The sequence below is a fragment of the Heterodontus francisci genome, chromosome 5 (assembly GCF_036365525.1).
Source record: "Heterodontus francisci isolate sHetFra1 chromosome 5, sHetFra1.hap1, whole genome shotgun sequence".
NCBI classification, from domain to species: Eukaryota; Metazoa; Chordata; class Chondrichthyes; order Heterodontiformes; family Heterodontidae; genus Heterodontus; species Heterodontus francisci.
This window is the reverse complement of record NC_090375.1, coordinates 144,200,390-144,218,378: the sequence shown is the minus strand read 5'-3', so window position 1 is coordinate 144,218,378 and position 17,989 is coordinate 144,200,390. Positions and strand designations below refer to the sequence as shown.

Here is a 17,989-nt window from a genome sequence, read left to right as displayed (position 1 = left end):
TAAGTGCGTATCTGCACAACCTCATGACAACCAAAAATCAATGGCCAAAGATCAACAATGCAGTATTTGTACAGTCCTGGATGCACATAAATAATCTTGTTTCATGAAACAATAGTAAAACCAGGCAGGCTGTATAACAGGCTGCGAGTTCGATACTAGCTATTATCCACATTGAGTTTTACAGCACAGAGGCCATTTGCGTCATCTGTTTCCACAGGATTTTTAGGACACTGAATGCCCCAAAACATAACTTCGCTGAGCTTTTAGTTTATAATTGGTAGACTTCAGAAAAGCTTATTTTTCCAGTATTCCTAATGCTTCCCTTTAAGTAAACAGAAAACTTCAAGTATTTTTCTGAAATTCCCACCTGCTCTGTACCATCCAAAGTTTAATTTCTTTGTGGCCGGTCTTGAAGATAACCATAATGAGCACAAGCTAATCAGAAAACTTGTGACATCTGCTAGAAGATGTGCTGCATCGGTCATAACAGCCAAGCTCCCTGCTAGATAGCCACCTGAGAGAAAGAACAGAAAGGTAATGCATGGCAAACTATGGAATGATTCTAAATGGACCTAGTAAAGACCACCACAATTTACTAATTACGCAAATGAATTCAATTAATTTTTAATGCAATTCTTTGCTTATACATAGTCATACATTACATTATATTCATAATATACATCATCTTGCATTAATATAGCACCTTTATGGTGGTAGAATATTCCAAGGCACACAGCAGCATTATCAAACAAAATAGGACACAGTCACATAAGGAAATATCAGGACAGGTGACCAAACGTTTGGTCAAAGAGGTAGGCTTTAAGCGCAGTCTTTAAAATAAAAGGAAAGCTACAGAGGTAGCGAGGTGAAGGAATGACTGCCAATGGTGGAGTGGTTAAAAGCATGAGGCCTGAATTGAAGGAGCAGAGAGATTTTGGAGGGTTGTAGGGCTAGAGTAGATTGCAGATATAAGGGGGGCAAGGCCATTCTGCCCCTTAGTGACATCATCTGAAAACACATCAGGTTCCAACGCTGACAATACCCAGCTGTACCTGACCATCACCTCTGTCGACCCCTCACTGTCCAGGTTTGTTATGTTGCTTGTCCAAGACCCAGCACTGGATGAGCGGATATTTCCTCTAATAAAATATTGGGAAAGACTGAAGCCATTGTTTTCAGTCGCTGCCACAAATTCTGTTCCCTGGTCACCGACTCCATCCCTACCCCCAACCACTGCCTGAGGTTGAACCAAACTGTTCACAACTATTTGAACCCGAGCTGATTTCCAACTCCTATCTACTTCATCACCAAAACCACCTACTTTCACCCTAACGTTGCCCATCTCTGCCTCAGCTCATCCGCTGCTGAAACCCTCATCCATGCCTTTGCTACCTATGGACTTGAACATTCTAATGCTCTGTTGGTCGGCCTCCCATTTTCTACCCTCCATAAATTTGAGCTCATCCAAAACCCTGCTGCCTGTGTCCTAACTCGTACAAAGTTCCATTCACCAATCACCTGTTTGCTCACTGACCGACCTTGACTCTCAGTCTGGCACTATCTCAATTTTAAGATTCATATTATTTTCAAATTCCTCCATAGCCTCGCTCCTCCCTATAGTATACAATATAAAGAAGGTGCACTAGTGTGACAGTCAGTATTCCTTACAATAGGGCTTGACTTGAGAATGTTTCTGGAAGTTGGTAGTGTTGGCATGTACTGCTATATTTGCTCTCTGATTCATATCCAGTGGGTTTTGATTGTCTCACCAAAGTTATATGAGCAACCGTGAGTGAGGTGAGATGGGACCTTTCTCAATGTTGCTCACAATTTTTCCTTTTCTCTAACAAAATGACATCACTTGAAGCTGTTCAATCAAGTAAAAAAACAGTACATAACTACTGTAAAATGCATTGAGGAGATTATAATCTATAAAATCAACAGTTCTGAGTTTGTTTCAAAAGTTTGACTGTACTGGTACAAAACGATTTATTGACGACGGTGTTTCACCATGAAAGCATTTAGCAAAATGAAATGGTTACATTGAGATATAGCCGCAAAACTGTATTACTCTACTTCCAAAACAGTCTTGTTTAGTAGGAGAACATATTGGAGAGTCAGGCACGGAGGTTAATATTCTGATATGCATTGCTGCCAAGTAGGTCTCTGTGCCATGAGCTGAGTCTCAAAGTTTCGGTGTTTGACCAAGTAGAACTTTTGGGGAAGATTCCCCTTTTGCTGTATGCAGCAAAATCATAAATGCATTCTTTACAACGTTTATGAATTTGCGATACAGACAACTCTTCTCTGCTACTTAATTTTTCTATTTATCTGTTTACTTTTAATTTAATTATTCAAACAGCATAGTTCTGATGATATTGGGCCAGACTATGCGGTCCAAATAAGAGTAAGGTTAATGGTGCTTGTCGTTATTTATGTGTAAATGTACAGCAACTTCAGTTGAGGAGCAGATGCGCAGTTAAATATTCAAATGTTGCTGGCCAAGTTACACCACTCCAGCATTAGCTTCGCAAAAGTGGCTCTTCACTGTCTGACTTACCACTGACATGCATTGAATGTCGTGAAGTTGCTCTATTTGTGTGGTGGGGACATGCAGGCCCCCACCTGCCAAGAATGAGGCATATTAATTTTGCCACATGGGCATTAAATTTCAAATTATTGCTGGGAAGAGAAGGCCTGGGGTTGCCAAGGGGTTGCCAAGCCCCTGGCTGGAAAGACATTTTTGCATATTAACAGACAGTATTTATAGATAAAGGACCATTCCTTGACCCACCCAATACACAAAGCCAGAACTGGTTATACCATCATGCAACTACCCTGCTGGTCAACTTGGGGAGTTTTAAATTGCAGAGACAGGGTTTGAACTGGCAGAAAGCCCTGTGCTCCTGGACTGAAAAGACCTCCTCCCCTCCTGTTTGTTCCCATCTTTTTCTCCTGGAACTGAAACCCACTGAACACACATGAACCCCAAGACAGAAAAGTCTCCTAAAGTGAACAAGGTTTAAGAATACCGGGCCCAAACGAAAAGCAAGATCAACCTAAAAAAGGACTGTACAGGGAGCTCTAAGAACTGTAACAAACTCTTCAGATATTGTCTCAAACCTTTCCACTTTATTTTTCTTCTGCTCTTTTCTGTCTCCATTTGCATGGGTGTATTGCGTATGCATGTTAGCATGGGTGCGGCGTGTATCTGTAGGTGTTAACCAAAGTACAGGTTTTAGTTCAAATTTTAATAAATTTCACCTTTCTTCTTTAAACCTAAGAAAGCCTGTTTGTGCTCATTTGTTGTAAAAACCCATCTGTTCACTAATGTCCTTTAGGGAAAGAAATCCACTGTCCTTACCTGGTCTGGCCTACATGTGACTCCAGACCCACAGCAATGTCCTCTGAAAAGGCCTAGCAAGCCACTCAATTGTATCTAACCGCTACGAAGTCAATAAAGAATGAAACCGGACGGACCACCTGGCATCAACCTAGACATCGGAAACGACAACAGCAAACCCAGCCCTGTTGACCCTGCCAAGTCCTCCTTACTAACATCTGGGGGCTTGTGCCAAAGTTGGGAGAAGCTGTCCCACAGACTAGTCAAGCACAGCCTGACACAATCATACTCACAGAATCATACCTTACAATGTCCCAGACACCGCCATTACCACCCCTGGGTACGCGGCAGCACAGTAGTATACAGTCGGGAGGGAGTTGCCCTGGGAGTCCTCAACATCGACTCCGGATTCCATGAAGTCTCATGGCATCAGGTCAAACATGGGCAAGGAAACCTCCTGCTGATTACCCCTACTGCCCTCCCTCAGCTGATGAATCAGTACTCCATGTTGAACACCACTTGGAGGAAGCACTGAGGGTAGCAAGGGCACAGCATGTACTCTGGGTGGGGGACTTCAATGTCCATCACCAAGAGTGGCTCGGTAGCACCACTATTGACCAAGCTGGCCAAGTTCTAAAGGACATAGCTGCTAGACTGGGTCTGTGGCAGGTGGTGAGGAAACCAACAAGAGGGAAAAACATACTTGACCTCATCCTCACCAATCTGCCTGCCGCAGTTGCATCCATCCTTGACAGTATTGGTAGGAGTGACCACCGCACAGTCCTTGTGGAGACAAAGTTCTGCCTTCACATTGAGGATGCTCTCAATCATGTTGTGTGTCACTACCATCGTGCTAAATAGGATAGATTTCGAACAGATCTAGCAATGCAAAACTGGGCATCCATGAGGCGCTGTGGGCTATCAGCAGCAGCAGAATTGTACTTAACCACAATCTGTAACCTCATGGCATGGCAGCTTCGGAATCCAATGAAGACACGTGACCCCCAAGAGAGAAAAATCTCCTACAGTGAGCAAGGTTTAAGAATACTGGGCCCCAACGAAAAGCAAGACCATATCTGCAATCAAGGACTCTACAGTGAGCTCGAAGTACAGCAATAAAAAACCCTCATCAGAGATTGCCTCAAACTTTTCCACTTTATTTTCTTTCTTCTGCTCTTTTCTGTCCCTATCTGCATGTGTGTATCAAGTGTGCATGCCAGCGTGGGCACGTCGTGTATCTGTTGGCGTTAATCGAATTAGCATTTAAGTTTAATAAATTTCACTTTTCTTCTTTCAACCTAAGAAAGCCTGCTTGTGCTCATTTCTTTGCCTTATGATTGGAAAGTGGTGAACAAGGATGCACAAAGGGTGAGCAAGGATGCACAAAGGGTGAGCTCAAAACATGGTGTGTTTAAAATTAAACCCTGTTTCGGTAAGGCCAGGTGAAGGCTGAGAGGGACCCCTAGACACCTTTCTCACCTGGTTGTAAAACAATGTAAAAGAATATTTTTCCACTGACAAGTAAAATAAAAAGCTGCCTTGAATTAAATGAAGCACCTCCCACAAAAGAATACAACAATACAACATCAGGGATTGAGAACTATAGTGTTTCCAATGGTGGAACCGGAAGCTAGCGGAACTTCCATTTACACCCATTTTCCCGTTGCGCACGCAATTTTACATGCAAATTAAAAGGTGTGGCGACGGGCACGGGAGATACGCTTGATTATGCAGTGGGGATGGACTTTCTTTGGTGGAACCTGCCGTCACTCTGAAGCACCATGAGTCACACATCAATAAATCATTCTGTGTTGCAAACCACAAGGATCAGCAGCCTTCAGAAGCACATACTGATAGCAGTCACATAATAAGCTTATAAATTTGGATGAATTTTTAATTCACCATCATGCTCTCATGCCCACATTTCTGTCCTTGCCCTACTGCAGTGTTCCAGTGAACCTGAACCCGAACCCGAGCTCGAGGAACAACACCTCATCTTCCTATTAGGCACTTTACAGCCTTGTGGACTCAATATTGTTTTCAACAATTTCAGAGCATGACTGCCTTTATTTTATTTTATATTTTAACCATGTGCCTGTCTAAACTAATTTTTCAGGTTTTTGCTTTTGGACAGAACTGTTCATTATTCTGCCATTAACACTCTTTCTGGACTAATGTTTTTTATTTTAATACAACTATTAGCACTCCCTTTGCCTTTGGCCTGTGACATCTTTGTCATTTAATCTCTCCTGCCATCTTCCCTGTCACACACCTCCCCTTTTGTTCTTCTTCCTCCTCCCCCTTTTCACTTGCTCGTAGCCTATTACATAGCTAACCTTTGCCAGTTCTGATGAAAGGTCACAGACCTGAAATATTAACTCTGCTTCTCTCTCCACAGAAGCTGCCAAGCCTGAGTATTTTCAGCACTGTTTTATTTCAGATTTCCAGCATCCGCAGTATTTTGCTTTAATTTTACTAGAATTTGTTCTTGGTTTACCTTCATTTTCAGTTTGCACCCAAGCACCACCTCTCCCTCAATTTCTTTTGGCTTGGGATCGTTCCTTCTGCCAGTCAGTACCCTGATTTCGCCCCACAGGATCCCGATGTCGACAGCACGCATACCTCCCTTTAGGCTCCTCATGACCATCTGTTTATTGTCAAGCACAGCTCAACTCATGACTCCCTACAACCGCTCACAGATAGCTTCAGCATCAATACCAACCACTGGACACTGCCCTCCTCCCTTATCTGTTCCTCCACCCACCCAAGACCCCATCCTGTCCTTACCGATACCCTCCCCTACTCCATTACCCGATCACTCCACTCTATTGTGCCCCAGTACCTTCCCCTGCTCCTCCATACATCCGATCACCATCTCCTCAGAAGATTCACCCTTGCTGGTGTTGTGCCTGGAGCCAAACATCCATTCCCATGTTGGTCTCCCTTTTGCCGATGAGTTCAAGACTTGAAACTACTAACCTCAGACACAACTGCACAAAGCTGACTGGCGTACATCACGTTTAAACAACCTTGAACTGGGTGTAACGGGAATACCATTTGCCGCTAACTTAAACTGGCAGGCGTGACTTAATTTGAACTAAGTGTAGGGTAATGAGTATTCATGGTATCGAAATGCATGCAAAACTGCAATCTGCTGCCGTACAGAGGAAACCCCGGACTGCCGCAAACACGATAAAATATCCCGCTGTAGGAAATCCGAAACAACTCACAACTAAGTAAATCATCCTGCACGCCACCAAAGCCGCTCTTGCAGGGCCCATAAAATTCCCCCTAACATTTGAAGATGAGAAATAAGCAAATAAACTCTAAAGTCACAGGGATATTCTACGAACTCCCTGTTGAAATGAGTCCACTAATATAGCCACAATCTCAGTTTTCAAGCCAGCACCCAGCCTTAAGTGAGAGTCTCTGGGATGGCTTAATGAGTGGAATCTCCACGTGGCCCCATAATGCCACTGTCATAAGGGAAGGGAAAGTGCCAGAGTTTGGGAAACTCCCTAAATTGGGAGTTCTCATACCATAGCCCTCAGCCAAGATCAAATATATGATCGTTACAGGCACACATGGTCTCATCAAGGGCATTGCTTGATCCTGGCGGAATTAGGACCCAACAGGGGTTTAAGGCTATGATCCATGCCTAATGATGGGCAGGATTTTCCGTTTGGGATCGGGACCCCCGACGTTGGCACCAAATGCGGTCCCGACCCTGCACCATACTGGGAGCAGCAATCCGACATTAGCCAATTCCGCAAAAAGCAGTGGCCAGCGAGCGCACTCAGCATCCAATTAAGGATGGTGGGCAGGCTCTCAAAGCTGAAGGGCCGATTCAAGGCCCTCTAGCACTAAAGGAACTGCAGCCTGTTGTTACAAGTAAGGGAAAGAGACCCCATCTCGACACTTTTAAAGATATTTGAAATAAAAAATGGCCATAGCTGCCGGACCAGCTTTGTGAAAAGAGGACACTGTCCACAAGGTGCCTGTGGCCACAGCTGTGACCAAGCAAATGGGAAAGGGAGGCCCTCAAATTCATCCTGGAGTTCTGGCATCCCGGTCTTCCACTAGGAAGCCATCTCCAGGCAACTGCCGTTCTCCCAAACTTTCCCGTCAGCCTCTGATCAATGGCCTGAATTGGCCTTTTAATTAACTTAACATTTGGCCTCCAAAGTGATCTTCCTGAAAATAGCTTGGGGATGGGATGGTGCCGGCAAACTAGCACGCAAGTCAGCAGCACAATATTACATGTCCGCCCACCTCCGTTCCCACCCCCAGTGGCCTCTGAACATCCTGCCTGATCAGACTAAAACAGTGTTGGGTCTTAAGGGGTGGAAAATCTGGTACCCACCCCCAGGTACCTATTGCTGGAATTCTTGGGATCTTCAGCAGGCCGGGCAGGGGGAGAGGGGAACACCACAGACAAAGTAAAGACGTCCCATTCCTCCAGCACTTCCCTCCAACCCTATGAACTTCAGCATGGTAGATGGCAGTGTTCTGTGTCTGCACTGATTTTCTAGACCAAATAATCCAGAATTGGTTTAAACATAACATTATAGATACTGAAAGATTCATACTATTAGATTATTTCATAATGGGGCTAAATTCCCTTGACCATTGTGCTGGAGTCCCACTATAATTCTTGCCACAAGTCCAGCAGAATGGTTTAGAAATCAGCCAGGATCAGGATATGCCAAGTCCTGCTCTCATATAAGACTTTGCATGCTGGCCTTGTACTAAGTGGAGCCACTAGTTGCACACGGTATTCTCACTTCTCCAGGCCAGAAAGGACCTGGCATAAGACTGGAGGCTGATATCTGCAGAATGGAGTAAGCTAGCTCCACTGGGAATTTTCCAGATCAGGAAAAAGTGACTTGGAGCTCTGAAAACTGGGGGAATGTCTTTCTCAAAAACTTTATTTTCTCCAAAAACTCCCCTATAAAAAAGGGGGGGGAGCAAATGGGGTCTCAAAGCCTAGGCACTCCCCTCCTCCACTCCAAGAATTTCTGGCAAAGAGGTCCTGTAAACTCAGACAAGTGTGGTCTTAGAATAACTGCCAGGATTGTGGTCCATTGATTTTTGACCCTCACTTTGTTAAAATAGATACCTTAAATATTCACTTTATATGAATAATTCTTTATTAAAAACTCCGAGGTGGCAGTAGGTACTGTTAAATTATTGTTCCAGCTAAATGTGGTAAAATTCTCACACTAAGTCTGGTTGAAGGTTACCATTGAGATAAGGCAGGTGTTTTTTTTTTAAACATTAAGTACAGTGTGGCTTAAAATGAAACTGCCTACAGTGTCGCCTCAACAGGTTGTAAGAATGAATAATCTTTTAAGCAGCTGAGGGCTGTATGTCCGTGGACCTTTGCTCCGAGCCTATCTGTTGCGATTAACCTGTTTGAAATTCTCCGACTGTCCCTGCTGGACTTTTCAGCATCAGGGAGCATTTCCCTCATTACATTAATTTGGATGAAGCCTGCCATTCAAAAGGTGAATCTTGCACTGGGATCCTTAAAATGCTTTAAGAGTACCAAGAAAAACACCAGCCAAAAAAAAGGGGGAAATCAGATCATGGTACTGGCCTGGAATCCCAGATGGGCCCAACGTACACTCTTGCAGTGGGTGATACACCTCCATTCACTTGAGACTGTACCCCAAACTAGGCCACACAAGAACTGCTGCAAAAAGCTGGTACCTGGATATGCCTAACTACTGACCCTTCCATTGCATTCCTTCTGGATTTGCAGTGGGAGCGTGCCTGACGCCTGTGGAAATTCAGTGTCTGGTACCTCCAATACACCATGCGGACAACCTGCAGCCTTTAAAGAACAGGTCACGTATGCCACAAATTTACTAGAATTCTTTGAGCAGGTAACTAAACTGGTTGGCAAGAAAAGACTTCCTAGCGTTTTCAGAAGATGTTCAATGAGGTTCCACATGAGGCTTATGGGGAAAATTAATACAGCCCCCCGTGTTACTTTTATTTTTAGTTATTTTTTCTTTTTTACAATGTTTTTTTGTTTGTTTATTTCATTTCATCTTAGTTTGTTCAGTTTTCTTACCCACTGTTTTTTTTCATGTTTGTACTTGCTGCTGTTCAATCTTCAGTCTGTTAACACCCTATCGGTACGAATGCTTTGTCTTTCAACACACCATTAACATATTGTTTGCCTTTGCTCCATGACCTTTTGGTCAGCTATGTGGCCTTGTCCAATCTACACCTTCTCCTTTGTTATCTCTTGCCTAACCCCCGCCTCACTTGCTTATAACCTTTGACATTTCTAATACTTGCTAGTTCCGAAGAAGGGTCACTGACCCGAAACGTTAACTCTGCTACTCTTTCCACAGATGTTGCCAGACCTGCTGAATGGTTCCAGCATTTCTTGTTTTTATTTCAGATTCACAATTTTGTTGCAGACTCGACGACTCCAAACTTGAAATCCAGAGAATGAGTGTGAAAAGCTCTATTTTATCAAGATGGTATGTGGATTAGTTTAGTTTAGTTATACAGCACTGAAACAGGCCGAGAGTCTGTGACAACCATCAACCACCCATTTATACTAATCCTACACTAATCCCATATTCCTACCACATCCCCACCTGTCCCTATATTTCCCTACCACCTACCTATACTAGGGGCAATTTATAATGGCCAATTAACCTATCAACCTGCAAGTCTTTGGCATGTGGGAGGAAACCGGAGCACCCGGAGAAAACCCACGCAGACACGGGGAGAACTTGCAAACTCCACACAGGCAGTACCCGGAATCGAACCCGGGTCCCTGGAGCTGTGAGGCTGCGGTGCTAACCACTGCGCCACTGTGATACCTGAACTTCATTGTGTGACAACAGCCTAATCATCAGAAACTATTTATGAGGACAATGGTGTTACAGCCAAGTGAGAAGTGGTAGAATGGCTCCCATCTCTTTCCGCCTTTCAGTTGACTGCAGCTTTCAACTCAATTTTCAAAAAAAAATGCTTGCCAATTTAATAAGTGTCTGTTTCAGTGCTGTAACTATAAAAGGCATACACAGACAGGTTTTCTGGTAAGGTTTAAAAGAAACATCATGTTTGTTGTTCTTAATACACAATAAATAAAAATTTTTAAAAGCTCCAACTCGCACATGCACCGAAGAAATTCACACACACACAGAAGTAGGTAGCAAGGAGGGAAGGTAGGTTAAATTTTTTTTAAGCATGTCCAAAAGAAAGTTAATCATATACGAATCCTGTAGGTTGATGCGTTGGATGGTTTCAGGCCGTGTTTGGTGATTTTTCCTGGATTCTGCGCAGAGATGATTTACAGTTTTTCCTCTGACGTCAGCAGCTGTTTGTTTACATTGAAGATGCTGCCTGTAGTGTTAAGTTGGTCAGATACAGGAAGGACACATACTTGCAGAATGGCTGGAGAGAGAGACCCCAAGTTCTCTTCTTGCTGTTATCCCCTCATGGTCTGGTGGATTCTCATTCATTCTAGAGAAGCAGCCTCTTTCTAATATAAAAGGTTAGCTTGCTACCACATGACTTCTGTCCCCAATCTAGTGAGTTACCAAATATGGTTACAGCAAGCTGGAAAACCCTCATTCCAGATCCATTTGCTGTTTGTAGTATATATAAATGATTTGGAGGAAAATGTAGCTGGTCTAATTAGTAAGTTTGCGGACGACACAAAGGTTGGTGGAGTTGCGGATACTGATTAGGATTGTCAGAGGATACAGCAGGACATAGATCGGTTGGAGACTTTGGCGGAGAAATGGCAGATGGAGTTTAATCCGGACAAATGTGAGGTAATGCATTTTGGAAGGTCTAATACAGGTGGGAGGTATACAGTAAATGGCAGAACCCTTAGGAGTATTGACAGGCAGAGAGATCTGGGCATACAGGTCCACAGGTCACTGAAAGTGGCAACGCAGGTGGATAAGGTAGTCAAGAAGGCATACGGCATGCTTGCCTTCATCGGTCGGGGCATAGAGTATAAAAATTGGCAAGTCATGCTGCAGCTATACAGAACTTTAGTTAGGCCACACTTAGAATATTGCATGCAATTCTGGTCGCCACACTACCAGAAGGACGTGGAGGCTTTGGAGAGGGTACAGAAGAGGTTTACCAGGATGTTGCCTGATCTGGAGGGCATTAGCTATGAGGAGAGGTTGGATAAACTCGGATTGTTTTCACTGGAACGATGGAGGTGAAGGGGTGACATTATAGAAGTTTACAAAGTTATGAGCGGCATGGACAGAGTGGACAGTCAGAAGCTTTTTCCCAGGGTGGAAGAGTCAGTTACTGGGTGACATAGGTTTAAGGTGAGAGGGGCAAAGTTTAGAGGGGATGTGCGAGGCAAGTTCTTTACACAGAGGGTGGTGAGTACCTGGAACTTGCTGCCGGGGGAGGTGGTGGAAGCAGGCACGATAATGACGTTTAAGAGGCATCTTGACAAATGCATGAATAGGATGGGAATAGAGGGATACGGTCCCCGGAAATGCAGAAGGTGTTAGTTTAGGCAGGCATCAAGATCGGAGCAGGCTTGGAGGGTCGAATGGCCTGTTCCTGTGCTGTACTGTTATTTGTTCTAAGACAGATGATCGGCTGAAGGGAGAAGATTTCCCCACAAGGAATTCAAAGACAGGCAAAGCTTTAGAACTTACCTGGGCTTCTCATGGCCAGTGAGCTCTAGCCACCATGTTGCTGCTACTGGGCAGCAAGCAGCACAGGACTATCCTGGTGTTGAAAATAAAATTACATCATCAGGCCATGACTTTTGAATCTGAAGTCGGTCCCCACCTGATTTTAGCAGGAGCCTCATCCAGCACCTCAATTGTAATCTGTGTTTTTACTGAAGATATTATAATGGGCTCCAATAGAAGCAGGTCTCATATTTACAGACAAATTAGGAGCAGAAGTAGGCCATTCGGCCCCTCGAGCCTGCTGCGCCATTCAATAAGTTCATGGCTGAACTGATTTCTCCACATTACCACCTACCCTGGTAACCTTTCACCCCCTTGCTTATCAAGAATCTATCTACCTCTGCCTTAAACATATTCAAAGACTCTGCTTCCACTGCCTTTTGAGGAAAAGAATTCCAAAGACCCACGACCCTCAGAGAAAAAAATTTCTCCTCATCGCTGTCTTAAATGCGTGACCCCTTATTTGAAAACAGCGACCCCTCGTTCTGGATTCTCCCACAAGGGGAAACATTTTTTCCACATCCACCCTGTCAAGACCCCTCCAGATCTTACGTTTCAATGAAGTCGCCTGTTACTCTTCTAAATTCCAGTGGATGCAAGCCTAGACTGTCCAATCTTTCCTCAGAATACAGCTCGTCCGTTCCAGGTATCAGTCTAGAAAACCTTCTTTGAACTGCTTCCAACGCATTTACATCCTTCCTTAAATAAGGAGACCAATAGTGTACACAGTATTCCAGATGTGGTCTCTTAAAGTTTGAATACTGAAAAACCCACCAAATTTAATATGTAAAGGATAATTAAATGCCTCAATGTAAAGTTAATGTTGTGAGCTTTGATGAGCTGAATATCTTTGTCTAATCCCTGCAATTTTTGTTGTGCTCTACATAAAGCAATTTTTCCAGTCATGATAAATCAGTTCAATAACAGGGAATTTTAAGGTGAATATAGTACAGTACAATTTTAGCTTCAGAAACATATATTGAACCATTTTGAACATATGTTGACTTATTACATTATGAACAGCAACATTGTTGAATAGCTCCCCTGATGTTAATTAAATAACATATGTAGAAATGTATCACTCAATGGAGGAGAAGTTTAATTCAAGGCTGTTTATTTTGCATCTAAAAAATGGACAGAAGGCAGTTTGAGATTTTTTGGGGTGGAGGAGAAAGGTGTGGTGATGGGTTGGGGTATATCAATTACTCCATTGATAGCCAAGACTTACTTACTGCAACATTCAGCCGGGCCTGTGGGCAGTCTGCCTGCAACAGGAATATAGCTGCTTAAACATGCAAATAGGAGTGCCTTACCAATTATAAGACCCCAATTGTAAAATGCAAGTACAAATGGGTGGAACATGCACTGTCACATTCTGCATAGTAATACCTGACAATGAAGAGGAAAAAGCCCTAAATCCATGTAAAATTAGTTTTGCATTGCCAAATGTTTTCCTGTAACATCACAAGAATAACGTCAGCCGCTGCTGCCCTTGGGAATTTTTTTTTTATTTCCAAAATATACTTTATTCATAAAATTCTGTAAAAATTACATTGCCAAACAGTTTCAAAACAGCACCAAAAAATACAAACATTGCAAGGCAGATCAGTTTCCTTCAATACTATCATGAGTTTCTTCACAACCCTTCCATTTCACTATTGTCATGCCAATTACAGTTTTACATTTACAGCAAATGAAAATATTAACGATACAGTTCGAGGAGTTTCCCATGGATCCAGCCCCTCAGTCCAGCTTGGCGGGGGGACCTTACACTGTGGTCTTTCCCCATTGAGCCTTTGCTGCGGCTGCCCCAAGCTTTAGTGCGTCCCTCAGCACGTAGTCCTGGACCTTGGAATGTGCCAGTCTACAACATTCGGTGGTGGACAACTCTGTGCTGGAAGACCAGCAAGTTTCGGGCAAACCAAAGGGCGTCTTTCACCGAATTGATAGTCCTCCAGCAGCAGTTGATGTTTATCTCGGTGTGCGTCCCTGGGAACAGCCCGTAGAACACAGACACCTGTGTTACAGAGCTGCTTGGGATGAACCTTGACAAAAACCACTGCATCTCTTTCCACACCTGCTTTGCAAAGACACATTCCAGGAGGAGGTGGGCGACCGTCTCTTCCCCACCACAGCCACCGCGGGGGCATTGTGCGGAGGGGGCGAGACTTCGGGTGTGCATGAAGGATCTGACGGGGAGGGCCCTTCTCACCACCAGCCAAGCTACGTCTTGGTGCTTGTTTGAAAGTTCTGGTGATGAGGCATTCCGCCAAATGACTTTGACGGTCTGCTCGGGGAACCATCCGACAGGATCCACCGTCTCCTTTTCCTGTAGGGCCTTGAGGACATTCCGTGCAGACCACTGCCTGATGGACCGGTGGTCAAAGGTGTTTTCCCGCAGAAACTGCTCCACGAAGGATAGGTGGTACGGCACGGCCCAACTGCATGGAGCGTTCCGCAGCAATGTGCCCAGGCCCATCCTTCGCAACACCGGGGACAGATAGAACCTCAGCACGTAGTGACACTTGGAGTTTGCGTACTGGAGATCGACACACAGCTTGATGCAGCCGCACACGAAGGTGGTCATCAGGATGAGGGCCACGTTGGGTACATTTTTCCCGCCCTTGTCCAGAGATTTGAACATCGTGTCCCTCCGGACCCGGTCCATTTTAGATCCCCAGACGATGCGGAAAATGGCTCGGGTGACTGCCACGGTGCAGGAGTGGGGTATGGGCCAGACCTGCGCCACGTAGAGCAACAACGTGAGCGCCTCGCACCTGATGACCAGGTTCTTACCCACAATGGAGAGAGATCACTGCCCCCACATGCCCAACTTTTGTCGTACCTTGGCTACTCGCTCCTCCCATGTTTTGGTGCACGCCCCGGCCCTTCCGAACCATATCCCCAGCACCTTCAGGTAATCTGACCTAACGGTGAAGGGGACAAAGGATCGGTCAGCCCAGTTCCCAAAGAACATGACCTCGCTCTTGCCGTGGTTAACTTTGGCTCCCGAGGCCAGTTCGAACTGGTCGCAGATGCTCATCAGTCTGCGCACGGACAGCGGATCCGAGCAGAAGACGGCGACGTCATCCATGTACAGGGAGGTTTTGACCTGAGTGCCTCCGCTGCCTGGGATTGTCACCCCTCTTATGCTCGCATCCTTCCTAATAGACTCAGCAAAGGGTTCAATACAGCAAACAAACAAGACCGGGGAGAGAGGACAGCCCTGTCTGACTCCAGATTTGATCGGGAAACTTTCCAATTCCCACCCGTTGATTGAGACTGCGCTACTGATGTTTGTGTACAGCAGTTGGATCCAATTGCAGATTCCCTCCCCAAACCCCATTTTGGAAAGCACGTCCATCATGTAGGTGTGCGATATCCTGTCAAAAGCCTTCTCCTGGTCCAGGCTGATGAGGCAGGTGTCCACCCTCCTGTCCCGTACGTAGGCGATCGTATCCCTGAGTAGCGCGAGACTATCAGAGATCTTCCTGCTGGGTACAGTTCTGCCGGGTACAGTACAGGTCTGATCGGGGTGGATCACCAACTCCAGAGCAGATTTGACTCGACTGGCTATGACTTTGGACAGAATCTTGTAGTCAACATTAAGCAGTGAGATGGGCCGCCAATTTCTGATTTCTGCCCTCTCCCCCTTCTGCTTGTAAATGAGGGTGATGATGCCTTTCCTCATGGATTCTGACATGCTGCCGGCCAGGAGCATACTCTCGTATACTTCCAGCAGGTCCGGGCCGACCCAGTCCCACAGGGCCGTGTACAACTCGACCGGTAAGCCGTCGCTCCCGGGAGTTTTACTCGTCTCGAAGGACTCGACGGCCTTCGTCAGCTCGTCCAGAGTTAGCGGCTTGTCCAATCTCTCCCTCCTGCTGTTATCTAAGACCTCTGTGATAGATGACAGGAAGGACTGGGAGGCTCTGCTGTCTGTGGGTTTTGTGTCATACAGCCCAGCATAAAAGGATTTGCTGATCCTTAGTATGTCGGACTGCGAAGACGTAACCGAGCCATCTTCTTCCTTCAGGCTGCTGATAACAGAGCTCTCTCTGTGTTCCTTTTGGAAGAAGTAACGCGAGCACGTCTCATCCTGCTCGATGGAGCGGACTCTGGACCGGAAGATGATCTTGGAGGCCTCCTTGGCAAAGAGCGAGGCCTGCTGGCTCTTCACCTCTTGGAGGTCCTCTTTGACCTCGACCCCCATTGACTGCAACCGGAGTAGATTTTGCATAATTTTCTGGAGTCTGGACATTTCCCTCTGTCTCTCCCTCGCCCTCTGAACACCTTTGTGGATGAAGCTGCCCTTGGGAATTGGTTAACTCCTACCTTCTCCTCCCCATCCACCTTCCTGCCAGCAAAATGAGACTGTGGGCATGCAATTTTGTGCTGCCAGGAGCCTGCGAGTTGCAGCAGGATGCCCATTGGTTTGGCAGCATTACGAGACCCAAATACAAATTTGATTCCAGTCTCACGTTGACAAAAGTGTGTAGGTAGGCCGAGCAGCCACATGTCAGATGCCACACCCTTTTTCAGTGGCAAAACTCAAATTTCTGTCCCTCTATTCAAAGAGTTGTCCACCACCGAATGTTGCAGACTGGCACATTCCAAGGTCCAGGACTACGTGCTGAGGGACGCACTATCGCTTGGGGCAGCCGCAGCAAAGGCTCAATGGGGAAAGACCACAGTGTAAGGTCCCCCCACCAAGCTGAACTGAGGGGCTGGATCCATGGGAAACCCCTCGAACTGTGTCGGGAAAATTTGGTGTGCTGTAAATGTAAAAATGTATATGGCATGACAATGAAATGGAAGGGTTGTGAGGCAACTCATGATTGTATAGAAGGAAACTGATCACCTTTGCACTGTTTGTATTTTTTGACTTGATGCTGTTTTAAACTGTTTGGGAATGTAAGTTTTACAGATTTTTATGAATAAAGTATATTTTGGAAATTTAAAAAAAAATTATATATCCAATATAGGATAAGATGATTTATAGAGCGCTTTTCACAACCTCAGGACAGCCTTAAGTGCTTTAAAGCCAATAGTGTACTTTTGAAGCATAGTTACTGTTGTAATGTACTCACCAACCAGTTCTCCAATCATAAATAATAAACAGATGACCAAAACTATGCACAATCTCCTCTTGGCTTGATATTGCTCTATTTGCTGCTGTTCATGAGCCTTTTTATTGTTGTGACAATGGAAGACCCCACTGGATTCGCTGACCGTCTCAGATGGGAGGCTTATCTCCAGTTCCAGATTTGAATGTTGGTACGATGAGCTGTGGGACGGCACAGTTTGATAGAGAATTAGGTCAGAGCGCCCGTCTGTCAGTTCATTTCTAATACTCGAGCTCTGGGGGTCAACACAAGGATCAGAAACCAACCGCCAGGACGCACTGGTGCTGCTGGGGCCGATTGTGCCTGGGGCTGCGCTAATCGGGCGGCCAGCCAGGCCTCCGACTGACCGGGCCTCATCAGCACGCAGCCAACCAGCTGCTGGGGCCGCGTTGGCACTGGGAGACAACTCGGTGGCCGGGGAGGGGGGGGGAAAGGGGCGGGGGAGGGGGAGGCAAAACCGGCAGAGTGTCCGAGCCTGGGATCCTGTGGGACAGCGACGCTTAGGGGGCGGGGTTATTGGAGGGGTGGGCCCAATTTGTGGACGGGCCAATGAGGGTCAAGGGCCATTGGATGCGGTCAGTGGAGGGGCGGGGCCAGTGGGCGAGGTTAGTGGAGGGCGGGGCCAGGGGGCGCGGTTAATGGAGGGGCGGGGCGAGGGGGCGCAGTGAGTGGAGGGAAGGAGCCAGTGGCGCGGTTAGTGGAGGGGCTGGGCCAGTGGGCGCGGTTAGTGGAGGGGCGGGGCCAGTGGGAACATAGTGGTGGGCGGGGCCACTGGGCGCGGTTAGTGGAGGGCGGGGCCAGTGGTCGCAGTCAGTGGA

The 17,989-nt window shown here is 45.9% G+C and overlaps 1 protein-coding gene across 1 annotated transcript in view; it reads right to left on the bottom strand.

Annotated features, from left to right (window-relative positions):
• Nucleotides 1-17,242, bottom strand: part of LOC137370077 (proton-coupled zinc antiporter SLC30A8-like) — a 60,245-nt gene extending 43,003 nt beyond the window's left edge. Inside the window, exons 1-2 of the mRNA XM_068032181.1 lie at nucleotides 17,136-17,242; nucleotides 368-514 (exon numbers count right to left, since the gene is read on the bottom strand). Of these exons, the coding sequence (XP_067888282.1) occupies nucleotides 368-514; nucleotides 17,136-17,154 (166 nt within the window). The 5' untranslated portion in view covers nucleotides 17,155-17,242. The remainder of the gene's footprint in view (nucleotides 1-367; nucleotides 515-17,135) is intronic.
• Nucleotides 17,243-17,989: the final 747 nt, after the last annotated feature.